General features: G+C 45.2%; 1 protein-coding gene across 1 annotated transcript; it reads right to left on the bottom strand.

The window, feature by feature from the left end:
- Nucleotides 1–505: 505 nt before the first annotated feature.
- cct4 (chaperonin containing TCP1, subunit 4 (delta)) lies at nt 506–27,049 on the bottom strand. The gene is made up of 14 exons (XM_072507315.1): nt 26,799–27,049; nt 26,645–26,697; nt 26,457–26,546; nt 26,114–26,222; nt 20,416–20,558; nt 17,564–17,685; nt 12,042–12,174; nt 3,612–3,751; nt 2,472–2,568; nt 2,235–2,345; nt 1,858–1,988; nt 1,256–1,490; nt 1,036–1,149; nt 506–703 (listed from the first exon to the last, which is right to left on the bottom strand). Exons 1-14 carry the CDS (start codon nt 26,905–26,907, stop codon nt 689–691), a joined length of 1,602 nt encoding a protein of 533 aa, XP_072363416.1. The 5' UTR covers nt 26,908–27,049; the 3' UTR covers nt 506–688.
- Between the last annotated feature and the right edge of the window lie 23 nt (nt 27,050–27,072).

Here is a 27,072-nt window from a genome sequence, read left to right as displayed (position 1 = left end):
GAGGGTACAGAAAGGGGCGATACCACAAATATATGGGTATATCCATCATGAAAGGACAGACAGGCTGGGTCTCTTTCCTCTTGAAAAAAGCTGACAGGTAACCTAATAGAGATCTTCAAAGTTATGAAACATATTGATAAGAGTGCTTACACAAAGTTTCTTCTCATGGGAATAGCAATAAATAGTGGTCATCGATATAAGATAGTCACCAAAAAATCCAGTAGGAAATTGAGAATAAACAACTTTATCCAGAAAGTAGTAACTACTTTGTGGTTGAAGCAAATAGTACAGATGCATTTAAATGGAAGCCAGACAAGCACTTGAGGAGAAGGAAATACAGGGTTATGATGGTAATTTAGATGACGGAAGATGAGAGGAGACTAGAGTGCAATGCAAATACCAAGGACTGGATGGGCTGAATGAATATATGACAGAAATATGCAAATGTAATCCTATGGTATACAACAACATAAACGCTCAAAAGGAAAATGTGAATCAAACAAAGTTGAACTTCAAACTTCCAACATTTTATTAAGTTAAAGCATGCTACAGTTAGGAAACACAGATGTGGAGACTCTGCAGTGATAATCTTATGGAACATTAGAAAGGCTGTGCTCAATCACGGGTTAGCACAGCAGACGAGTGCATGGGGAATCAAGACATCCCACTCACTTTCATTGAACACAACTTATCGTGCATTAACCTGGGGAGAAAAAAAATTAACCCAAATTACTAAATATGCCATGCGAAGCCAGAAATAAACTTACATGAAATATATTTTGGTCTTACAACAAAACATACATCAAACCTTGAACAGCATTAGTAACTTGCATCATCTAAATCTACCATCTTAACTAGTGTATGAAATTAATGAAAATGGCACAATAAATATTTTATTTTGACATCATCAATATTAGATCATTTGCCTGTCATTTTATCTTCAAGAAAAGTTTGCTTTCAGGAGCACTATAACAGAGCACACAGGTCCTCTCTCAACACTCCCACCCATCCCCATACATAACTTAAACAAATTACCACATCATCGATCTTCAAGATACTACGAACTGTTTCTGTAGCTAGTATCAGGGCACTGAGTGAGACCAGCAATGGCTGCACAACCAGCTCCTCCAGAATGTTAGAAATACCACCCTGGAAAAAAAACAAAAAACATTGCACAGAGTCAGCTGGCAAACATTTTTCTTCAACACGGACAAGCAACAATTCCTAACAAAAAAACTAGGGATGCAAATCTCACCTTTCTGACATTAATCCCTGCGGTTTTTTCCCCTTGTGCATGTCTATTTCTCAGCTCTGTGACAGTGGAAATGGGATTAAGACCTGCATTTTCAGCCAAAGTAGATGGGATAACTTCTAGCGCATCAGCATACGCACGTATACAGTATGCCTCCATGCCACTAAGAGTACGGGAATACTCAGTTAAACGTAGAGCCAGCTCAATCTCAGGAGCTCCACCTCCAGCAATCAAAGCCCTGTTAAAAGATATTCATTCACTGGATTATAGAATTATTGTATTTTAGAAAGTCTTGATCCTATCATTATTCTCCTTTAATTATGTTGAATAAAGTCAACGACTGTGTAAATTTTAACACTACGTGCCTGAGATAATTGGCTTCAATGAGCCAGACAGCTTTTTCTTAATTCATACTATTAAAAAAAACACTATGTAGTACCAATTCAAAATTCTCAGGATTTCATTGTTTGATTTCCCATGAATATGAAAATCTACGCAAAATCAAAATGAATGTATTCCGTGAGTTGAAGGTAAAAGTTGAACAAGTTTTTTTTAAAATCCCAATTAATCTTCACTGGACTAAAGAGTAATGTGGAAAAAATTACCTTTTCTTTACCAAGCAACGAATGACACAGAGGGCATCATGAATAGAACGCTCAGCCTCTGCCATTACCAATTTATTGGACCCACGTACAACAATGGATACTGTTTTTCCTGGATTTGCACAGCCAGTAATCTGCAATGGAAAATTATCATTTGAGTATAATTAAGTAATTACAATTATACCCAATATTGAATCTTCAGTGCAGCTTATATACAGCAAAAGAACTTGAATTAAATCTGCTGCTAACTACAAATGCATTGTTCATTATTACATAGAACATACGGTGCATAAGGAGGCCATACAGCCCATCGAGTCTGCACCGACCCACTTAAGCCCTCACTTCCACCCTATCCCCGTAACTCAATAACCCCTCCTTACCTTGATCAGTTTCCCAGAACCATTCAAATGGATTTCTTCTGCCAGTTCTGCAGTGCCCAACATATCTGGCACAAACTGATCAACATGCGCAACTGGTTTTATGCCAAGAGTCTAGAAATAAAATTAATATTTAATAGCTTTTAAATCATCATAAGAGATGAATTCAGATTGATAGCACGTCAATTTTTGAAATAAATCAAAATTTCATCACATAGCTATCTCAAAAGCATCTTGTACCTTACAGATGAACTCAATATCTTCTCTCTCAATATCTTTGATCACCATAATCTTCATCTTATTGAGGAAGTGCAGGGCCAGGTCACTAAGTGCATCCCTGTAACAAGCATTAATAGTGTTAATCCTGACTGCGATGGTCCAAACTGAAGGAACAAAGCATTTCAAAGCTTTGTGAATAAATGGTTAGAGGAATAGAAATGATACAAAAAAGTTACATGACATTTAGTGCCTTTTTATACTCTCAAAGATCTTGCTGAAGAATAGAACACGGGTGTTTTTGACACCCAGCATCACTATTTAAAAAAAATAAATTTAGAGTACACAATTCAATTTTTCCAATTCAGGGGCAATTTAGCGTGGCCAATCCACCTACCCTGCACATCTTTGGGTTGTGGGGGCTAAACCCACGCAAACACGGGGAGAATGTGCAAACTCCACACGGACAGTGACCCAGAGCCGGGATCGAACCTGGGACCGTGGCGCCTTGAGGCAACAGGGTCCCCAGCATCACGATTAACCACTCCCATGCAAATACAGACTGCTTCCAGCATACATTTCTTTACACCAGCAACCCTTATGATCTTTGTGAAATACTCAAATCTAAGAATAGCTTGCACTTCAAACTTGCATCAACTAGGAGCTAGGTTGAACCGGAATAAAATTATTCTGCTGGCATTTAAGACATGGATTTTCCATGCTGATCTTAAAATTCTCAGAAGACAGCATAAGAAGTCATTTTGCTCATTAACTGTCCCAATGAGGCTCTAATCAACGTTTAATTTGAAAAGCAACTTGCCAAAGTGCAATTTCAAATGTGCCAAACTGCATTTTACTCTACTTGTACATTCTCCAAGACATCCATAAATGGTGTCTACGTAATTAGAACAATCTACTGTTGTATTTTAATTTGTCTGAAAAAGTAGTATGGCCAGCTGTGCAAATATATAATGCACCACAAATGTCCTACTACCAAAAAACAGTTAACCAAAAAGATAAGGTACAGCATGAGTACATACTATGCTCCTCCATAGCAAAATACCATTCTGGACCAGCACATCACATTTCTGTGCTCTAACCTTCCTATAATCACCAGACAATCATTTGCACAGCATAAGTTCATGCCTGACTCAAACAAATTACCTTAGAATTGATTTTTGAATAAGCAGAACATTGCATCCAGATTTTTTGATCTGTTTCACCAAGTTCAAAATGTAGGCTCTCTCTTCACGCAATACACGGTCCATCTGAGCATAGTCAGAAACTACAACCTGACTTTCCATCTATGAAATAAAATAAAAATTACAAGAAGCTCCTGCTCTCAGACAGTGACTGTTGCCCAAGTCGGACTGTACTAGTTAAAAGATTTACTAGCAGCAGTAAAGCTTATTGGGCATAGTATGATTTATTATAAATTAAAGAAAAATAATAAATTAACACACAATACATTTGGCAGGACAGGTGATGTGTTTCAACTGCAGGATGAGGGAGCTGCTGGACATGAGAGATCCAGGGTAAACAACTCTGCAGTAAGTGTCTGCGGCTTAAGGTACTTCAGCTCAGTCATTAAGCTGGATGCCGAGCTGAGGACACGACACTGCATCAGGGAAGTGGAAAGTTACCTGGACACTTTATTCTAAGAGGCAGTCATACTTTTTTTAACATAAACAAGTGACAAAAAGGAATCAGGAATCACCCATAGAACATGCAGTGCAGAAGGAGGCCATTCGGTCCATCGAGTCTACACCGACCCACTTAAGCCCTCACTTTCACCCTATCCCCGTAACCCAATAGCCCCTCCTAACCTTTTTGGTCATGAAGGGCAATTTATCATGGCCAATCCACCGAACCTGCACGTCTTTGGACTGTGGGAGGAAACCGGAGCACCCAGAGGAAACCCACGCATACACGGGGAGAACGTGCAGACTCTGCACAGACAGTGACCCAGCGGGGAATCAAACCTGGGACCCTGGTGCTGTGATGCCACAGTGCTATCCACTTGTGCTACCGTGCTGCCCTTAGTCTATAGTCACCATTAACACACAGTCCCCCTCCCCCCAACCCCCCTAATGTGCGATGTGATCCAATTCTCGAAAGTGCATAATGAATAATGCCCATGAATCGTAGAATCCCTCCATCTCCCCCCCCCCCCCCCCCCCAGTTCAAAGTTGACCTTTTCAAGCTTCAAGAATTCCAGCAGGTTCCCCCGGCACGCCAGGGCACAGGGTGGAGAGGTTGATCTCCACCCTAACAGGGTCCGCTTTTGGGCGATCAACGAGGCGAAGGCTACATCTGCCTATGTGCCAGTTTCCAACCCGGGCTGGTCCGACACACCGAATATGGCCTCCCGAGGGCCCAGGTCCAGTTTCACGTGCACCAGTTTAGAGATTACCCTAAACACCTCCTTCCAGTAATCCTCCACTTTGGACTGGACCAAAACACATGAACGTGGTTTGCCGCCCCCCCCCCCCCCCAAAAAAAACAACGTTCACATACATGTTCAATCCCCTCAAAGAGCTGGCTCATCCTCGCCCTTGTAAGGTGTGCTCTATACACCACCTTCAGCTGTATCAGCCCCAACCTCGCACACGAGGTGGAGGCATTCACCCTCCGGAGCATCTCACACCAGAACCCCTCCTCCATACTCTCTCCCAACTCTTCCTCCCACTTGGCCTTGATCCCTTCTAGCGGCGCCGCCTCCTCCTCCTAAATAGCCCCATAAACCGCCGATACTGCCCCCTTCTCCAGTCCCCCTGTCGTCAGCACCTCCTCCAGCAACGTGGAAGCCGGCTCTACTGGGAAGTTCTGTATCGCAGCCACACTTCTTCCGAAAGGATCTTCTTTGGTCAGTGGTCAGGGTCAGAAGTGCGCGATTGCAAATGAAGTAGGCATGGGAGCGGAGGGGGCTCTTCAGCCCTTGCATTGTCCAACAGGTCGGAGGTGCTTTCAGTCTTTATTGACGAAAGTAGGGCTTTCAGGGTGGATGACCGACTATGGCACCTTGGGAGAGGAACCATTCACCCGGGAGGACCCGTAGTAAGACATCACAGTCAGGCGGATAAACACCGTTTGCTGCAGCCAAGAGTCAGGAAGGCTGTTTGTCTGGTCAGTGCCAAGGTTCGGGACATCTGCACAGGGCTGGATAGGCAGGAGGGGGAGGGTCCACTGGTCATGATCCACATTGGTACCAATTTCAGATAGAACTAGAAACGAGGCTCTGCTTAGTATGAAGAGTTCGGGACCAAGTTAAAAAACAGTACCATGATAATCTCTGGATTATTACCTGAACCACGAGAAATTAAGAGTAGAGTAAATAAGATTAGTGTTAAATACATGGCTCTAAGATTAGTGTTAGAAAAATGGGTTTTGATTCATGGGGCACTGGCAAAAGTGCGAGGGAAAGTGGGAGCTGTAATGTTGGTACGGTCTTCACCTGAACGACACTGGGACCAGTGTTCTGGTGAGTCTTATAACTAGGGCGATAAAGAGAGCTCTAAACTAAATAATGGGGGTGAGGGATAAAGCTTGGGGAGATGTTATATGTTAAACAAAAAACAAGGCAAAGAGAGCAAGATAACAATAACGAAAATGATCAGAGTGTGGAAGGAACAGAGAGCACAAACTTAATAGTGAGCCAGCAGATAAAGCTAGAGGTTGCGGAAATAGTAATGAATAGAAATAAAGGATCTGTATTTAAATGCCCATAGCATTTGCAACAAAATAAATTAATTGAGCGTACAAATAGAAATAAATATAGACAATCAGATGAAAATGCAGGGACCTGAACATTCAATGGTACATGACATTTCAGAAAGACAGGAATCCAAGAAAAGGTGGAGAGGTAGCTCTGTTAATTAAGGATGGCATTAGCACATTAGAAAGGGCTGACCTTGGTTCTAAAAATCAAGATGTAGTATCAGCTACAGTAAATATAGTAATGTAGATACAATAATACTAATGTAGATATAGTAAAGCAATAGTAAAAGTAAGTCATTTGTGGGAGTAGTTTATAGGCCCCTAACAGTAACCTCACAGGAAAGAATAATGGGCTAGTGACAAGGTTATGGCAAAATATGGGCAATTTTAATTCACATATAGAGTCGATGAATCAGATTGGCAAGTGTGGCCCAGACGAGGATTCATGAAGCGTTTTAAGGATAGTTATCTCGAGTAGCATGTGCTACAACCAACCAGAGCAGGCGATTCTAGATTTGATCATGTGAACGAGACAGGGTTAATTAATTACCTCACAGTAAATAAGCCCCTCGGTAGCAAGATTAAATTCTGCATTCAGTTTGAGGGAGAGAAGAGTGGACCTAAGACCAGTGTTTGGCCCCTCCCCAGGTTCTGAAGGACTTCATCCTACGGCCTAAAAAGAAGTGGCTGCTGTAACAGTAGTAGCATTGGGATTCTATCAGGTTGTAAGATCGTGAATGTGACTCCTCAATTCATAAAAAGGGGGGGGGGGGGGAAAAGAGGAGGAGAGAGAGCGAGAGCGCCAGAGAGAGAGAGAGAGAGAGCGAGAGCGCCAGAGAGAGAGAGCGAGAGCGCCAGAGAGAGAGAGCGAGAGCGCCAGAGAGAGAGAGCGAGAGCGCCAGAGAGAGAGAGCGAGAGCGCCAGAGAGAGAGAGCGAGAGCGCCAGAGAGAGAGAGCGAGAGCGCCAGAGAGAGAGAGCGAGAGCGCCAGAGAGAGAGAGCGAGAGCGCCAGAGAGAGAGAGCGAGAGCGCCAGAGAGAGAGAGCGAGAGCGCCAGAGAGAGAGAGCGAGAGCGCCAGAGAGAGAGAGCGAGAGCGCCAGAGAGAGAGAGCGAGAGCGCCAGAGAGAGAGAGCGAGAGCGCCAGAGAGAGAGAGCGAGAGCGCCAGAGAGAGAGAGCGAGAGCGCCAGAGAGAGAGAGCGAGAGCGCCAGAGAGAGAGAGCGAGAGCGCCAGAGAGAGAGAGCGAGAGCGCCAGAGAGAGAGAGCGAGAGCGCCAGAGAGAGAGAGCGAGAGCGCCAGAGAGAGAGAGCGAGAGCGCCAGAGAGAGAGAGCGAGAGCGCCAGAGAGAGAGAGCGAGAGCGCCAGAGAGAGAGAGCGAGAGCGCCAGAGAGAGAGAGCGAGAGCGCCAGAGAGAGAGAGCGAGAGCGCCAGAGAGAGAGAGCGAGAGCGCCAGAGAGAGAGAGCGAGAGCGCCAGAGAGAGAGAGAGAGAGAGAGAGAGCGCCAGAGAGAGAGAGAGAGAGAGCGAGAGCGCCAGAGAGAGAGAGAGAGAGCGAGAGCGCCAGAGAGAGAGAGAGAGAGAGCGAGAGCGCCAGAGAGAGAGAGAGAGAGAGCGAGAGCGCCAGAGAGAGAGAGAGAGAGAGCGAGAGCGCCAGAGAGAGAGAGAGAGAGAGAGCGAGAGCGCCAGAGAGAGAGAGAGAGAGAGAGCGAGAGCGCCAGAGAGAGAGAGAGAGAGAGCGAGAGCGCCAGAGAGAGAGAGAGAGAGAGCGAGAGCGCCAGAGAGAGAGAGAGAGAGAGCGAGAGCGCCAGAGAGAGAGAGAGAGAGAGCGAGAGCGCCAGAGAGAGAGAGAGAGAGAGCGAGAGCGCCAGAGAGAGAGAGAGAGAGAGCGAGAGCGCCAGAGAGAGAGAGAGAGAGAGCGAGAGCGCCAGAGAGAGAGAGAGAGAGAGCGAGAGCGCCAGAGAGAGAGAGAGAGAGAGCGAGAGCGCCAGAGAGAGAGAGAGAGAGAGCGAGAGCGCCAGAGAGAGAGAGAGAGAGAGAGCGAGAGCGCCAGAGAGAGAGAGAGAGAGAGCGAGAGCGCCAGAGAGAGAGAGAGAGAGAGAGCGAGAGCGCCAGAGAGAGAGAGAGAGAGAGCGAGAGCGCCAGAGAGAGAGAGAGAGAGAGCGAGAGCGCCAGAGAGAGAGAGAGAGAGAGCGAGAGCGCCAGAGAGAGAGAGAGAGAGAGCGAGAGCGCCAGAGAGAGAGAGAGAGAGAGCGAGAGCGCCAGAGAGAGAGAGAGAGAGAGCGAGAGCGCCAGAGAGAGAGAGAGAGAGAGCGAGAGCGCCAGAGAGAGAGAGAGAGAGAGCGAGAGCGCCAGAGAGAGAGAGAGAGAGAGCGAGAGCGCCAGAGAGCGAGAGCGCCAGAGAGCGAGAGCGCCAGAGAGCGAGAGCGCCAGAGAGCGAGAGCGCCAGAGAGCGAGAGCGCCAGAGAGCGAGAGCGCCAGAGAGCGAGAGCGCCAGAGAGCGAGAGCGCCAGAGAGCGAGAGCGCCAGAGAGCGAGAGCGCCAGAGAGCGAGAGCGCCAGAGAGCGAGAGCGCCAGAGAGCGAGAGCGCCAGAGAGCGAGAGCGCCAGAGAGCGAGAGCGCCAGAGAGCGAGAGCGCCAGAGAGCGAGAGCGCCAGAGAGCGAGAGCGCCAGAGAGCGAGAGCGCCAGAGAGCGAGAGCGCCAGAGAGCGAGAGCGCCAGAGAGCGAGAGCGCCAGAGAGCGAGAGCGCCAGAGAGCGAGAGCGCCAGAGAGCGAGACACCCCGAGAGCGCGAGACACCCCGAGAGCGAGACGGATTAAATAGGCCAGTGAGCTTAACAACAGGTATGGGGAAAATTCTAGAATCTGTTACGGCAGTTTTGGCTGGGCATGTACAAATCTCCGTGCAATCAGGCAGCGTCAACATGATTTTGTGAAAGGGAAACTGCTTTGACTAATTTGAGTGCTTTGAAGAACTAACTGGAAACGTGGATAAAAGAGAGCCTGTAGGTGGTGCACTCAGATTTCCAGAAGATATCTAACAAGGTGCAACATCAAAGGTTACTACAAAAAGAGCTCATGGCGTTGGAGCCATCTGGGGTGGCCACTTCCAACTAGGTACGGAGAAACTCAAAGCCTAGTGGGTAAAATGGACAAGCCAAGACTCAGGCAGGCTCAGAGCCTGAAATGAATATTTGTAAGCAAGCAGTCCAGACGGTATCAAAACTCCGTCCAATTAGCATTTTAATGGGGTCGATTAGCATTTGATGTCCCATCTTCACCAAAACAATGGACTGGTACTCGAGCAACCGAGACAGTCCCAGACATTTCGGCGCCACTCCTGTTCAAGGGAAACGCAAACAACGGGGTCAGTGACCGCTTGGGACACGCCTAACCATCCAGATCCCCGCCCACTTATTGGTTAGGAATCGAACAGAGCAATCAGGGATCACCCAATTAGTGGGGCCCAAACCGGAGACCGCCCAAAAGAGCACGAAAACCCCCAAGTATAAGAAGAAGAGTCCACCAGATGTTCACTCTCTCTTGGTCCTGGTACCCCGGTCACGGCAATCTCCAAGTGCAGCAACACCAGAAGCAAGTGCAAGTTCAATGCTCACTGCCAGACAGATGAGCCTAGCTGAGCAACAGTTACTCCTTCGGACTCGATAGATCCAGAATCGAACAGCAGCCACTGTTTCTCTGACCTAAGCCGGGTGCCCGAAGTTAAGTACAGGTTGTATTAGTTGATAGGTGTAGTTAACTAGCAGTGTTTATGTTGCACGACTAATTGTGTGTAAATAAAGTACCCTTGACCTTGAACTAACTAACTGGTGTTTGGTTCTTTGATCGATAGTCGGTTGAAACTTGTGGTGGTATCATTTGATACCTGGCGACTCTTAAGCATTAGGACATAGATAACATAGAAAGAAGGGCAAATTCACTGATTGCCATAATTGGAACAGAGCCACAGAAAGGACAGAGTAAAAGAGTATAGGAAAGAAGTCACAACAGTGTATGGAGTATTGGTAGAGGACTGGTCATCTAACAGGAAATAAAAGTAGGCATAAATGGGTCATTTTTGGGTTGACAAGATGTAACAAGTAGAATGCCACAGAGATCGGTGCTGGGGTCTCAACTATTTCCAATCTATAGCAATGATTTGAATTAAGGGACCAAATGTATAGTTGCTAAATTTGCTGATGACACATAGATATGTAAGAAAGTACGGTGTGAAGAGGACATATGGGGTCTGTAAAGGTACATAGAGGAGCAAAAATTTGGCAAATGGAGTAGAATGTGGGTAAATGTGAACACGCCCACTGTGGCAGAAGAATAGAAAAAATGGCATATTATCTAAATGGAGATTTCAGAATTCTACAGTACAAAAGCAACGGAGTGTCTCCACACACTCGTCACAAAAAGTTGATATGCAGGTAAAGCAAGTCATTAGGAAAGCAAATGGAATGCTGTAGTTTACTGCAGGGGAATGGAACATAAAATTAGAAATATTTTCTTTGTCATACCAGGTATCTGTGAGATCACGTCTGGAGTAGTGTACACAGTTTTGGTCTCTTTACGCAACGAAGCACATAACTGCATTAGCAGTTTAGAGAAGTTTACTCCACTGATTCCTGGGATGAGGGGATTATTTTATGAGGAAAGGTTGGGCAGGATGGGCCTGTATCCATTGGAGTTTAAATTAACAGGAGATCTTATTGAAACTTGCAAGATTCTGAGAGGGCTCAACAGTGTGGATGCTAAATGATGTTTCTCCTTTTGGGAGAGACTAGAACTAGGGGTACACAGTTTAAAAATAAGCCTGTCTTCCACTTAAGATGGAAGCAAAGATAACTTGCTTCTCTTGAGGGTTTGAGAGTCTATGGAACTCTCTTCCCCAAATAATGATAGATGCAGGGTCTTGAACATTTTTATGGCAGGGGTAAATAGATTCTTAACAAGAATATCAAAGAATATTTGGGGTAGGTAAGATAGAAACATGGAGACCACAATCAGATCAGCTACAATCTTAGTGAATAGAAGAGCAGGTTCCAGGGCCTACACTTCTCCTAATTTGTGCATTAGTTGGTAGTTCAAATTTTGTAGTTTGTAGTTGTGGGTTCAAATCCCACTCCAAAAACCTGAGCGTAAAATATCAACTAAAACCACAGAGCAATACTAAGAAACATGTTTCAATAAAATGCATCTGCCACATACCAAATTTAATACTTAATAGGTGGTTACTGGATAAAACCTTAACGAGAATACCAACTATTATATTGGTAGAAGTTTTGGCAGTATCAATTCTTTTTTTTTTAATTTAGAGTATCCAATTATTTTTTCCAATTAAGGGGCAATTTAGCAATCTATGTGCCTTGATGTGAAATTGTGTTCCAGGACATTCCTGTGCAGCACCCTTGGATACGGTTCATGACTTTTTGTAAGTTGTACGGCAGGGAGAACTGGAGAGAAAGGCAATCAGAAGAAGTTGTAGTTCAAGGAGCTTGCGGGGAGTGTTGTATTAGTATTTAAGGCTGCAGGCAACAATCAGTACATAAAGGACAAAACCAGTTCACATTCAGGAGTTATAATTAGTATTAGTAACTGCAGCCGCATGCAAGGAAACTCTTACATGCAGCTGCAGTTTCAAATATATCAACTGCATAGCAGAAATATGCAAGGAGTAGAAGGTTTGGTGTAATTCCATCAAAGGTACATTTCTCGTGGAAGCCGAAAAAGGTGTTTTGCGAGAGCCATGGGACGGTGCAAAGTGTGAACCCATGGCAATGCCTTGACCAGAGTCTACTTGCCTGGTTTGATTAACCGTATAATATCTGATAATGCAGCTGCATGCAAGAGTTTCCATGCAAAAAAGAAGTACTTACATCAGTCTTTGGAGCAGACAAACAGAACTGGATGAGTCCAACCTTAACCTTTTCCACTCGGCTTACACCTGCATTAACCACTTTCTGAGTCAGAACCAGACCATTCACTAATTCACAGTCATCAATCGTTCCACTGCAAAACAGATTTAGATTACTTACATTAAAATTCATTTTTTAATAAAAAGGTATGAAAATATCTTACAAGACTATATCGCACAAGACTGATATCCTGTTAATTGCTGTCTGCTGACTAATGCAAATCCATACTCACCAGAGTTCTAATGTACAACTTTCTGATTGCAGGTCAAAAAACAACCTTTGGGATCAAGGTGATTCCCGCAACATATTCAATGACAAAACTCAAAAGCAAGTAAACCACTGTGGCAGATTCAGTAATCACTAATGAAGCCAGACTGGACTAGTGTTCAAGGGAACTGTTGTTCATTGACAAACTAGCTGACAAAAAATGCCTCGCAGTTTTAGCTGGCAAATCTCTAGTACTCCTGCATAGAATTGAAGGTCAATCGGTAGCTTGAAGCATGAACCTTCCAAACACACAGTCCACAGACAATTGAAACATCTGTTGTAGAAGGATTGGGGGAGGGGGGGGGGAGGGGGGTTTAAACTTTAAAAAGATTTGATTTTTCCTCTCACCACCTGTCTGTAAACAGAAAAGTGTTGCAATTGGTTTTCCTCTTTGTAAGCAATATTGTATTTCCCAACCCCTCAGTTTTGTTGCAATGGAATTTTCCATTAATAATCCCACAGCAAATTTGATAGGGTTCGTTTGTTCGCACAAACACGAACACAGCGTTTGTAATGCCCCCCTTGCACGGATAATAAAAAATGAGAAAAGATTTACAGCAGAGACCACAGAGAAAAGGAATATTGTTTCACATGGGTTCCAGAGTCCAGAATCAAGTCCTATGAGGTATTCCTTCACAGAGGTTGGTGGGTTGAAGAACAATGCTGGATAATTCACTTTTCCTGTGGCGTTGGCATCATACGATGAGAGATTGCATGCAGAGATTAATCAGCCTTGCACATAATGTAGAACTTTCAGCAGAAACAGTGTAGATGGGGCCGGATGTCAACCTGGGCTGAACTCCTCGTCTGTGAAGCTACGAGTTTGATGATAAACAGCAGATTGAGCTGTACAATTTGACAAGGCAATATTGCTTGTTACACAAGCCAGGGAGGGGTGTGTCACACGATTCCAACCACTATACCTGGTCTTCGGCAAAGGATGTGTAACCATGGTCTGCATTCCAGACTGTTAAATGTCTCGGCCATTAGGAATTAAAAAGGTGGCAAGATCTTTCTTCAGTTTTTATATTTTAGAAATTGCGATGAGGTTGTCTGTAGAGATGTCACAAAAATATACAGTGTGGGATTTTAGTCCCACACTGTCCTCAGAGAAAAAGTTAATTATTTTTTAAAAATCCATGTCTTCTCCTGAAGACAGAAATTAAGAAAGTATGCATTTCTTCTCTCATTTACACTGCCATGTCAAACACAAAACTAGCAAAGGCAGCTCCCTGCTGCAATTTGTGGGTTGAAATCAGAGTTAGTGCATCAGCAAGGACCTTGTGCTGTCTGGAATGGGGAACGATTAGGTAATGTGGGAATTTTCAACGTGGCTAGAGTTCCGAATTTTCCTCTGCTGATCAGGCATAAGCAAAGCCATGGGTTTTAGAACACTGCCTGCCCAACTCTTGATTATGTGTACTCTAAAGGGTCTGGGGTTTTGATAGGGTGCTTAGCACACAAGGACGAGTAATGGTCCTGCTGCCCAGGCTATCTGTAGCGGAATGCCAAGTATCTCACAGCGAGCGTCTGGTCTTTTGATCTAGGGCTAAGTGGCTCTGATTCAGCAGAGTTCCTCCCTGTCCACCTTGGTAACCTGGGGTTCAAATGTTCAAACTCAGGGGCTGTGGTGAGGCTGAATGTCAGAAAATTGGGGTGTTTTAATAGGACACGGCCTCTGTCAGGGATTCTGGTTTAGTGTCTGGCTCGGGCACGAGCATCACCAGGATTCTCCAGTTACTGTTACTGGCTGCTATGGGTTTACATGGCAACAGGCAGGCAATCTACCCTGAACCTGCACCAACTTTTCTAGGACCGGATGATAGGAAGACTGATTTCTGTAAGGGGCTCCACCTGCATTCAGACTGGGTAGGGCTACAGTTCTGTTGCCAAGAGCAGGTTTGTCAAATTGTGGGTCGCAACTCATGGGTGTTGAGGGGCGGTCAGTCCCAGCATTCCAGATCACAAGAGAAGCGCCTGGCTTTTTAGTCAAAATCCCAGCTGCGACTGGGTTTTAAATGTCAACAATGTAATCGTCCTGCCAGAAGTGGCAGCAGAGAGCGGTCATGCTCCCGGCACATAGACGGATGTCACGCACCCTGTAAGTCCATGCTTCTGGTCAAAATCACAGGGGAGAGATTGCTTCATTTTCTAGCTACAAGCAATAGGACTGAAGGACTGGAGAAATATAATTTTGTTATAAGGAAGAGTGGGCTAGAGACACAGACCAGGATCTCACAACTGAATATGGAGAGCTGCTCAGGAGAGTCCCACAGCAGGACAAAGAAGTGCTAGTGCGAGCTATGTACAGAATTCCAGGGCCTCTGGTGAACAAACTACCAAGAAACTGAAATCGGGAACAAAGCAGTATAAAGATGATTTCTTCAGGTATGGCTTTGTTAATTGTGCCAATGGAAATCAGGATGCAACGCCCATCTGTGTTATATGTAGTGAAGTACTGACAAGTGAGAGCTGGATGTTAACTATTACCTTGCAAACATCTTTGCAATTCTAAACAAACTGAAGCTCAAATTGCAAGGGAAGGATGATGATTGCTTTCGGCACTTTGAAGAATAGATGCTTTCCAAAAGTCATTGAAAGTTTGGCAAGTGAGAATATCAAGCTAAAACTACTACATGCTCTCCACACTGCTACGACACATTGAAGAAAACGGTATTAGCAAGTCTCAATAGACTGGCAAGCCTTATTCAGTCACATCTGGCTGTGCTGCTCAACAGCTTTTGTCGCTATTTTTCAGAGAAGTTTCGGACTTAAAAATAAATTTAGAGTACCCAATTTTTCCCCTCCAATGAAGAGGCAATTTACCGTGTCCAATTCACCTACCAGGCACATCTTTGGGTCATGGCGGTGAGACCGACGCAGACACGGGGAGAATGTGCAAACCCCACATGGACAGTGACCCAGGGCTGGAATTGAACCCAGGACCTCGGCACTGTGAGGCAGCAGTGCTAACTACTGTGCTGTCCTCAAGTTTCAGATTTTGAAAGATGAGGTGGGTGAAAAACCCCTTTGAGTCAATTATTAACATACAGTTGACTCCAAATGAAGAGACTGAATTTCTGCGCCTCACTTGTGACACCGCATTAAAAACACACAAGTCCATGAGGCTGTCAGCATTCTGGAGTAGCGTCTCAGAGGAGTGCCAGCGCTGAGTAAAACAAGCATTTTGGTGCTCTTGCTCTTCACAACAGCTTGCATGTGTGAGGTTGGATTTTCAGTCCTCAAAGATGATGAAGACAGCACGAAGAAACCGGCTGAACTCTGCACTTGATATGCGCATTGCCTTCTCTGCCTGTGAAGCTGACTGGAGTGAGGACAAGGCAGGCTCACCTGTCACATTAAAGGTATGCAAAAAAGGTCGGACGGCGTGGGTCACCAAGGAGAACACTGACCTAGTGGGTTGTTACAAATAATTTAAAATACCCTGGGAAGCCCAGTCTGGTTACCATGCGATTCTGCACTAAGGTGGGAGAGTACGTGATCCAGTTTGGTTGGAATTTCTCTGGTCAGTTAAATTGTAGGCACCTTGTCTTTCATAACACAATTGCCCTCTAGTGGCCAGTGAGCTCTCGCTAAAAGACTCTGCGGCTTTTCAACTAACTGAGGCATCCCCCCCATTCTTTCTGGGCCAATTTGGGAACATTCCTGGTCCCTACTTAAACTTGCCATAAGCTTTCCAGCGAGGCCAATCAATTGCTTCTTAGCCGGTGCGTTTATCTCCCTGTCCCCTGGAACACCGCTGCCCTCAAGTGGAGATACAGTTTCAGTTGCACTCCTCTGTGGCTTTGCAAAGGGAAGAGGCATCTCACTCGCTATCTCAGTTTGGGGTCACCCTTGATCGACATTTAAATTTGGAAAGCCTTTTGCCAGCCATATGAGTCAATTCCTTAACCTTGTTTATAACTTGGCTTCCTTCAGGCATTTCAACTAAATTGGGGCATCTCCCTTCCTCTCTTTCCCTGCTCTGGTATATCTTGAGAGTTTATTTTAAACTATATTGTTCCTTCCTGGACCTCTTGGCCTAATGCTGGAATTCATCCATCTATTGCTCAATGGTTATGGAGTTTATTTCACCCTTCTGGGCCTCGAAACATTCCCCAGTTTTCTGCACTTCTGCAGATTTTTGCTGGCTGACACTGGCTTCATTTTGGTTGCTGCCTATCACTTTGCTGCCAGTCAAATCTTTTGGGGAGGAAACAGATTCCTGCAATTGCTAGTTATGGGACAATGCCTACCATGACTGGGCCTGAAACAAGGTCACACTCTAGGTGGACCCTGTGGAGGGGTGAAAACACAGATCCACTCCCACTCTACTGATCAAGACTTTGGTCTTTAGGAAGTACTAGAGAGAGGGGTTGGTTTAGGTTTTTCTCCAACATTAAGGACTGAGTGGCCCACATACCAGAGCAGTACAACAGACTTGCTCACATTTTGGGACAAATAGTGAGACACGGTTCCCAAAAGGAGAAAACTCTGGAAGCTCTCTGCACATCTGTCCAGCTCAGAGAGACACTCAGAAAGGGTAGGTTTCTGTAGCACCGTTCTACACCTGCTCTGCCTTTGGGCACCCTTCGGGAGGCTACTCATATGGAGCCCTATTAGACCTACAGGCTTTCCCCAATTTCCAGCAGACAGGTCTGGAACGACCTATTTGGTTACAATGGGAATACATTGGTCTGCAGGAAGACTTCTCGCATCCTCCATTGTGCCTGCTTTTCTGGGCAGGTGAACCTTTTCTATCTACATTGCTCTGCTTATCTTTCCAACGTTCCTGGGAATGGTTTGGAATGCATCCATTCCCCAGGTTTGAATGTATAAATGAACAATACTTCGAATTTAACTCAAAAGAGAGTTAACTGTGAGTCACTTTTAAAAATTGATCTCACAAAACAGAGGGCCTGGGGAAACATGCCACAGCCTATTTCAAAATTAAAACACCTCTGCTAATGGACAGACAGTGAGAAAAATAAAGTATTTCAGTTTGTACCCCCCGTCCCCCCAAAAACCGGTCGGTAACAGTAGCCATTCTCAAACAAACTGGATGGGAGTCAATCAAAATCACAACAACCACTGAAGCTGCTAAATGAAATCATGATTGAAAACAGATTTCCTTATTATGTTCACCAAATACATGCGATAAAGTTATGAGAATCAAGATATGAATTACTAACACATCCATGGATATTCGTTCTTACCCTAGTTTCCTGACAATTTTGATATCTCGGAGATCCACACTAGTGGCAGTTGCAGGATCAATTACATTCATGACTGCATTAACACTCATTGGAGCAAGGAGACTGGCATACTGAGAAACAACCTACAAAATAAAAGCAGTTTAATTTTGAGTCAGTGATAGCAGTATTTGCCTGGAGTAGAAAAGACTGATCAAGTTTGTCAGTGCTGAAAAACAGGGGTAGCATTTTATTAACATTGATGTTTTCCCTCAGTACTTTCACATGCTTGGGAATCCTATCCTTTATAGCTTCCATTTTGGAAACATGCGTATTACGTGTTAATTTTTTAAATTTCCCTCTCTATCTGTCCAACTTTGTCTCTGAACTATTACCTGGCTCTCTAGTCTGTCTCTCCTTTATCACACACCTGAACTCTTCACTGTCGGATCGAAAAATATCTTAAATTCAGACACACTTCTCAGCAACAAAGCATTGTAGCAAAGCAATACTTACATATCTCTAGTCCAGTCAAGGTCTGCCAAATGCTCTTCTCTAACATTTAATCATTGGTTCCCAGGTTTTTTAGGAATGTCCTCTAGACTGGTCAAACAACAGCTTGACAAATAGGAGATTCTTCAGTATGGCTATTAATATTCCATAATCACCGTTACCAACCTTAGGTGTACTCTCCTCCAGCAGTGGGACAGACCCACCAGAGATGGGCACACTGATAAAGAATCAGATGGGGCCTACTCTCGGAAGCCTCAACTGCAAAGTCTCTCAGTATAATAAACAATCCCAAGGAAACCTCCTACTGATCACGATTTACTTTGCCAACTGACAGAGATCAGCAAACTTCCATGTTAAGGAATAAACCTGGAGAGAAACAGGGATGTAAAAAGTATTCTGAATGGAGGGAATAAGGTTCCACAGTGGCCCAGGAGATTCACCACAAATGAATGTGGCACTCTTTGGCGGCACCTCTGCCATTCTCGCCGGCTAGGTACTCCACGAGCCCAGCGATGGCGTGGCCCGGAGGTTGTGGGGACAGTGACGGCAGCATCTGAGGTTGGAGGGTGCCTCGGTCTGGGCACCGATTTGTGGGAATCATAGATTTGCTTGCAGAACAGGGTGGCGTTGAAAATAGGGGTAGGCGAAGGTAGGGTGTCGGAGAGCTAAATGGAGTTAATGGATTGGGAGGGAGCCCCGATAGAAGAGGGAGGAAGAGCTGGGGAGGGAAATGGAGGCTGGGGTGTGGGAGGAAGTTCTGAGGAGAGTGAATGCATTCTCCTCGTGTGCTAGGCTTAGCCTTATTCAATTCAAAGTAGTCCATTGGGCGCATATGACGGTGGCCAGAATGAGCAGGTTCTTTGAGGGGGTGGAGGACAAGTGTGGGCAGTGCACGGGGGCGAACCATGTTTTGACCTTGTCCAAAGCAGAGGGGGTTCTGGCTGGGGTTCGCAGATGTAATGTCCGAGGTGCTGATGGTGAAGGTGGTCTCAAGTCCAGAAGTGGTGCTTTTCGGAGTGTCGGAAGACCCGAGAGTCCATGGGGCGTAGCCCGGCAATGGATTTAAAAATGTTTAAATTTATTTATTTTTTATAAAAAGAGAGTATCCAATTATTATTTTTCCAATTATGGGGCAATTTAGCATGGCCAATCCACCTATCCTGCACATCTTTTTTTTTGGGTTGTGGGGGCAAAACCCACGCAGACATGGGGGCAAAACCCACGCAGACATGGGGAGAATGTGCAAACTCCACAGACAGTGACCCAGGTCCTCAGCGCCGTAGGCAGCAATGCTAACCACGGCAATAGATTTTGTCAGAATGGAGGGACTCGAGGGCGCCGAAGCAAGTCCGGGGGGGGGGGGGGGGATGAGCGACCTCACAGAATTCCTGAAAAATTAAGTTTGCCTCGAGAGGGTGTGCGTCTGTTGGTTTGGGGGAAGAGAAGAGATGAGATGATACAGGGAGTAAAAATTGGGAAGGCACGGTGAGTGGAGGGGAACGGAAGGGAGGGTAGGGCGGTGGGGTGTTATTCATCTGTTGTATGATTTCCTGTTTGGTTTTTGAGGGGCAACCTACCCAGCCCCTCCAATAAAGGTTAATGGGAGTCCCCCACCCCAGGCATGACTGTAACCCTGCCCCACGTCCATTTTTGTGGGCATTAAGACCACCACCACCCCTCCCTGCCCAAGTGAGCATACCCTGTTATGAGGTTGCTGAGGGCCTCCCTAGTATTAGTGCCGCCTCCTTCAGTCCCCCACCAGCGCCTCAACCATCCCCCTACCTTCATGACACCCCTTCGCGCGTGCCCCCCCCCCCCCCCCCCCCCCCCCCGGTTTCATGGACATGGCCCCTTCAGGCCCTACCCCTTGGCACTGCAAACCTGCACTGCCAGTGTGCCCAGGTGACTGACCACCAAGGAGCTCCAAAGGCCTGAGACCCCCGGAATGCCCATCATGCCGGTCTCCGATTGTGGATTGCCATTGCAACTGTTGACTCGCAGAAGCCGGGGCCTCAAACCAGCTACACATATTTAGATGAGCTCAATGGATCATTTGAATACGATTCCCTGGATCATGCCCAGCGAGGGCGTGATCCTGATCATGCCAGTTGCCGCAGGTGAGGTGACTCAGCGCCCGACGTGAAGCCCATTTTGGCCCTCTCCCGCGATGCTCTCGGCACAGCAGGATTGGCGTCAGTCACAAAGCGATGGAAAAAGATCGCTCCTGTGCTTTAAGTGCAACAAAATGTTACGGAAATGGTGTAATGGCCTGTGATAAATACAATATTATACTATATAGCTACACCCATTAATAACATAGAAATGAACAACAATATGATTCACACAATTGAAAGAATCCTTACTTTGGAGCTGAGAGCAGTGCTAGCACTATTCAGTAGAGATTCCCGGTCACTTAGTTCCACAGGCTGGGCAATGCCAGTCAAAACCTCAATTCCCTTTTCTACTGCCTTTTGGAAAGACTCAGATATGATTGTGGGATGGATTCCTTTAACAAATAATTGATCGATTAATTAAAATAAAACAATTCATTAAAACTATTTGTGTGTCCAATGTTCTGATAAATAGATGCTGCAGAACAATTATTTTTTAAATTATGAAATTAATCAATATCAACAATGATATACAGAAAACGCAGCAAATAAACAGGGCAGCATTTCAAACTAGAAATGCAAAGTAATCCAGAGATCCAGGGTAATGCTCCAGAGCACAGGTTTGAAACCCACCACAAAAAAAATAGGGGAATTTGAATTTAATTTTTTAAAATCTGGAATTAAAAGTCCAGTGGTGACAATGACGCTATTGTCGATGGACGTAAAAAACCCACCTGGTTCGCTAATGTCCTTTAGGGAAGAAAATCATTGTGCCGGTTAGCACTGCTGCCCCATAGCGCCAGGGACCCAGGTTAAATTCAGGCCCTGGGTGACTGTGTGGAGTTTGCACTTTCTCTCCGTGACTGCGTGGATTTCCTCCGGGCACTCCAGTTCCCTCCCACAATCCAAAGATGTGCAGGTTAGGTGGATTGGCCATGATAATGTTGCCCATTAATGTCCAGGGATGTCAGGTTAGGTGGGGTTACAGAGATAGGGTGGGGAGTGTCCCTGGGTCAGTCCTCTTTCAGAGGGTTGGTGCAGACTCCTTCCGTACTGTCGGGATTCTAAAAAAATCTGCCATCCTTACCTGGTTTGGCATACTTGTGACTCCAGCCCCACTGGAAAGGGGCTGGCTCTTGCATCTCCTCTGCAATAGTCTAGGGATGAGCAACAAATGCCGGCCTTGCCAGCGACACCCACATCCCATGAAGGAATAAAGAAAAGTATTCTCTTAAAACATGAAAACTAAAGGGCACGCAACATTTAATAGAGTGAAAGAAACAAAAAGGATGTGGAGGTAGCAGATACTGTTTTCAGAGAGAGAAATATTTGCTGGACTACCGCTAAATAAAATATTGTTGTGGATATATAAAGGGTCGACAATGTGGTGAAAAGACACTAAGAGAACGTGCAAAAAGGCCCACATAGAGAGAGTCAGAAAACAGGGAAGAGTCTGGTTTGATTATTTTGGACAAAAGGTTGAAACAGTCTTGTTAAGTTAGGGAAGAAGGGACAGCACGGTGGCGCAGTGGTTAGTACTGCTGCTTCATGGCACCGAGGACGCGGATTCAATCCCAGCCCTAGGTCACTCTCTGTGTGGCCTGGCATAAGAGTTCAGTAACATGTTGAGTTTGGAACACTCCAAGGTTGGGCTAAGGAGGGAATGAGACCAAGGCTTTGCTGGTAAAGAAGCACGGTTAGGATTGATAAGTCAGTTGAAAGAAGACTTCTCTGGACCAGTAAAGCCAGGATAAAGACTGAATCAATGCTGTTAGAGAGAGGCTGTGAACATGCAAGAGAAGTCCAAGTGGATCCAAAGGTGGAAGAATAAAATTAAATCCAGATGGAGTGAAGTTGACCTCAAGGCAAGTGCTCAGAAAAGATATGGCTGTAAAACCAGATCTTGCCTAAATAAGAATAGCAATGACTACAGAAGTCACAAACTTGCTCTATAAAAAGGATCATTAATGTTAAACTTGCCTCAAATGTTAGTTGGACCATACGGAGTGCTGCGTGGAGCTCTGGTTACCATTCGATAAAAGAAACGAGGCGGCAATGGAGAGGGTACAGGGAGGATTTGTGAGGATGATACCAGAAATGCAGGAGGCATACATATCAGGATAGGGTTTACAGGCAGGGTCTCTTCTAACTCAAAAAAAGGAAGCGAAGAGGCAACATAAGATGTCTTCAAAATCCCGACTCCGGGTCAGTGTGTGGAGTTTGCACATTCTCTCAGTGTCTGCGTGGGTCGCACCCCCACAACCCAAAGATGTGCAGGTTAGGTGGATTGACCACGCTAAATTGCCGCTTAATTGGAAAGAAAATAATTGATTACTCTAAATTTTTAAAAAGCAAAGTCTTCGAAATTGTGAAAGGTTTTGAAAAGAGAATAGAGACTATTTCCTCTTGTGCTCTTGTTGGGAGCATAATAAATCAGTTCAAGATAGTCACCACCAACAGAAATTCAGAAGAAACTTCAGCAGGTGGGGGAGGGGAGTCAATTCAGGACAATTCAAAAAGAGCAACTTGTAAACTCACTCCCAATGAGCCAGAGAAGACACAGCCAGAGTGAGACTGAACCAAGAGTGAGTTTGGGAATTTGAATCTAGGTGGGAATTCAAAGCTGGGTGGGGAGGAAGTGCTTTTTATCCCTGGTAAGTGATTGGTAAGTAGTGTTTCTGTTTTTCTGTTTCTTTTCATTGGCATATGTATTTATTTTTTTCTTCGTTGTTTATCTATTTAATTTTTGGGGGGAAATTGTAATTGTTGAAGTTAACCGAAGGTTTAAGACATGGCAGGAGATCTCAGACCCGTGTCATGCTCCTCGTGTGCGAGGTGGGAGCTCAGGGACACGTCCACTGTCCCTGGCTCCTTCACGTGCAAGAAGTGTGTCCAGTTGCAGCTCCTGTTAGACCGCTTGACAGCTCTACAGCTGCGGATGGACTCACTTTGGAGCATCCGCGGTGCTGAGGACGTCGTGGATAGCACGTTTAGCGAGTTGGTCACACCGCAGGTGAAAGGTACTGAGGGAGATAGAAATTGGTTGGCCAAAAGACAGAGCAAGAGTAGGAAGGCAGTGCAGGTGTCCTCTGCGGTCATCTCCCTGCAAAACAGATATACCGCTTTGGATACTGTTGAGGGAGATGGCTCACCAGGGGAAGGCAGCAGCAGCAGCCATGTTCATGGCACCGTGGCTGGCTCTGCTGCGCAGGAAGAAGAATGGCAGGGGTATAATGGTAGGGGACTCAATTGTAAGGGGAATAAAACAGGCGGTTCTGCGGATGCAATCGAGGCTCCAGGATGGTATGTTGCGGCGCAAATCATCGTGAATGACTATGATTCAGTGGCCATTACGGAAACATGGTTAAAGGATGGTCACGACTGGGAGTTAAATATCCGAGGGTATCAAACTATTCGGAAGGACAGAGTGGATGGTAAGGGAGGTGGTGTAGCTCTGTAATTTAAGGATGACATCCGGGCAACAGTAAGGGATGACATCGGTGCTATGGAGGATAAGGTTGAATCCATTTGGGTGGAAATCAGGAATAGTAAGGCGAAAAAGTCAGATAGGACTCGTCTATAGGCCACCAAATAGTAACATTATGGTGGGGCAGGCAATAAACAAAGAAATAACTGACGCATGTAGAAATGGTACAGCAGTTATCATGGGGGATTTTAATCTACATGTCGATTGGTTTAACCAGGTCGGTCAAGGCAGCCTTGAGGAGGAGTTTATAGAATGTAAACGCGATAGTTTCCTAGAACAGTATGTAATGGAACCTACGAGGGAACAAGCGGTCCTAGATCTGGTCCCGTGTAATGAGACAGGATCTCATAGTTCGGGATCCTCTCGGAAGGAGCGATCACAATATGGTGGAATTTAAAATACAGATGGAGGGTGAGAAGGTAAAATCAAGCACTAATGTTTTGTGCTTAAACAAAGGAGATTACAATGGAATGAGAGAAGAACTAGCTAAGGTAGACTGGGAGCAAAGACTTTATGGTGAAACAGTTGAGGAACAGTGGAGAACCTTCCAAGCGATTTTTCACAGTGCTCAGCAAAGGTTTATACCAACAAAAAGGAAGGACGGTAGAAAGAGGGAAAATCGACCGTGGATATCTAAGGAAATAAGGGAGAGTATCAAATTGAAGGAAAAAGCATTCAAAGTAGCAAAGATTAGCGGGAGACTAGAGAACTGGGAAATCTTTAGGGGGCAACAGAAAGCTACTAAAAAAGCTATAAAGAAGAGTAAGATAGATTATGAGAGTAAACTTGCTCAGAATATAAAAACAGATAGTAAAAGTTTCTACAAATATATAAAACAAAAAAGAGTGGCTAAGGTAAATATTGGTCCTTTAGCGGATGAGAAGGGAGATTTAATAATGGGAGATGAGGAAATGGCTGAGGAACTGAACAGGTTTTTTGGGTTGGTCTTCACAGTGGAAGACACAAATAACATGCCAGTGACTGATGGAAATGAGGCTATGACAGGTGAGGACCTTGAGAGGATTGTTATCACCAAGGAGGTAGTGATGGGCAAGCTAATGGGGCTAAAGGTAGACAAGTCTCCTGGACCTGATGGAATGCATCCCAGAGTGCTAAAAGAGATGGCTAGGGAAATTGCAAATGCACTAGTGGTAATTTACCAAAATTCACTAGACTCTGGGGTGGTCCCGGCAGATTGGAAATTAGCAAACGTGACACCACTGTTTAAAAAAGGAGGTAGGCAGAAAGTGGGTATTATTTGCAGACGACACCAAGATAAGTGGTAAAGCAAAAAGTGCAGGATACTGGAAGTCTGCAGAGGGATTTGGATAGGCTAAGTGAATGGGCTAGGGTCTGGCAGATGGAATACAATGTTGACAAATGTGAGGTTATCCATTTTGGTAGGAATAACAGCAAAAGGGATTATTTAAATGATAAAATATTAAAACACGCTGCTGTGCAGAGAGACCTGGGTGTTCTAGTGCATGAGTCGCAAAAAGTTGGTTTACAGGTGCAACAGGTGATTAAGAAGGCAAATGGAATTTTGTCCTTCATTGCTAGAGGGATGGAGTTTAAGACCAGGGAGGTTATGCTGCAATTGTATAAGGTGTTAGTGAGGCCACACCTGGAGTTTTGGTCTCCTTACTTGAGAAAGGACGTACTGGGGCTGGAGGGTGTGCAGAGGAGATTCACTAGGTTAATCCCAGAGCTGAAGGGGTTGGATTACGAGGAGAGGTTGAGTAGACTGGGACTGTACTCATTGGAATTTAGAAGGATGAGGGGGGGATCTTATAGAAACATATAAAATTATGAAGGGAATAGATAGGATAGATGCGGGCAGGTTGTTTCCACTGGCGGGTGAAAGCAGAACTAGGGGGCATAGCCTCAAAATAAGGGGAAGTAGATTTAGGACTGAGTTTAGGAGGAACTTCTTCACCCAAAGGGTTGTGAATCTATGGAATTCCTTGCCCAGTGAAGCAGTAGAGGCTCCTTCATTAAATGTTTTTAAGATAAAGATAGATAGTTTTTTGAAGAATAAAGGGATTAAGGGTTATGGTGTTCGGGCCGGAAAGTGGAGCTGAGTCCACAAAAGATCAGCCATGATCTCATCGAATGGGGGAGCAGGCTCGAGGGGCCAGATGGCCTACTCCTGCTTCTAGTTCTTATGTTTATCCAAAAAGTGGCAAGTGCATGGAACGAGCTACCGAAGAATGGTTCAAGCAAATATTACAGATGCATTTAAGGGGGCACTAGACAAAGGAGAAGAGGATTAAGATGGTAGGATTTAGAAGTGGAAAGATGGGAGGAGATAAGAGTGGATCATAAACACCATCATGAACTGGTTGTGCTCAATGGCCTGTTCTTGTGCCGTATAGTCCATGCTTTACATCTCAGTGAACACTTAATCTCAACATTTAAGTACATATTAAAAGTCAGTTCTGATGTATTAATTGTAGTACAAACCTTTTTGAAGCAGTTTAGAACAGTTGTCGAGCAAAGCTCCTGCAATTACCACAACAGAAGTGGTCCCATCACCAGCTTCCACGTCCTGAGCCTTTGACAACTCCACCAACTTAAGTCAAATAAAAGAAATTGCCTTTAGATTACAAGCATGAAATTGCCACAAGTTTGGAATGGCAACTATTTATTGAAGGCAAGGCAAATTAATATTTAAGATCAAATTAATTTAAAATCAAACAGTGGAGCTGCTATTGGATTATAAAAATGCTTTCCAATTAATTGATCCAATTTAGAAAATCGAGCAAACCTTATACCATAACAGAATAAGTAGCTTTACAGCATTTACCATTTTTGCTGCTGGGTGCAAAACCTGCATTTGCTTCAAAATAGTTGCTCCATCATTGGTAATCGTCACATCACCTTTTCCATCCTGGATCTATGGGGGAAAAGTGTGCTTTGTGTAAGTTAATTTTAAGTGAAAATGGCGTAGTGTATGACAATGTACAAGTTTCAATTATAAATACAACACTGTACCATTTTATCCATGCCCTTTGGGCCAAGACTTGTCCTTATGGCATCTGCAACGGCTGAAAAAGAAACATGTTTCATAAAACTTAATAGCTTATCCCTCTTGACAATATTCAACCCCTCCCTCAACATTCCCACCGTTACCACCCCACCCCCATACCTTTAGCGGCCGAGATGTTACTGAAGCGAATCTGAGCCGGTTTGTCCCGATCCTGGTAAACTCCCGTGCCCCTGGTATTCGGGCCTTTACTGGAGCCTTTCTCGGGCATCGCGCCGGAGCGGTGGGCCGGGAGGATGGCGGATGGGAATGTGGAAGGCTAGGGAGGGCCGATGGCGGTGGATCGGGAGCTGATGGCGGCGGATCTCCCCCCTGGCCTCGGAACTGGCGTGTCGGAGGCGGAGAAGCTTCCAGAAAGCGCGAGGACCCGGCCTGC

This window comes from Scyliorhinus torazame, chromosome 1 (assembly GCF_047496885.1).
Source record: "Scyliorhinus torazame isolate Kashiwa2021f chromosome 1, sScyTor2.1, whole genome shotgun sequence".
Lineage (NCBI taxonomy): Eukaryota > Metazoa > Chordata > Chondrichthyes > Carcharhiniformes > Scyliorhinidae > Scyliorhinus > Scyliorhinus torazame.
This window is presented reverse-complemented; position numbering and strand designations above follow the sequence as displayed.

Bases quoted from the DNA above. Each gene is read 5' to 3' on its own strand.
- cct4 (XM_072507315.1), bottom strand. From the start codon at position 26,907: ATGCCCGAGAAAGGCTCCAGTAAAGGCCCGAATACCAGGGGCACGGGA. The intron at 26,547-26,644 runs GTACAGTGTTGT...TTTCCCCCATAG, and splicing joins CAAAGGGCATGGATAAAATG to ATCCAGGATGGAAAAGGTGA. The intron at 2,346-2,471 runs GTACAAGATGCT...TTTTATTTCTAG, and splicing joins ATATTGAGTTCATCTGTAAG to ACTCTTGGCATAAAACCAGT.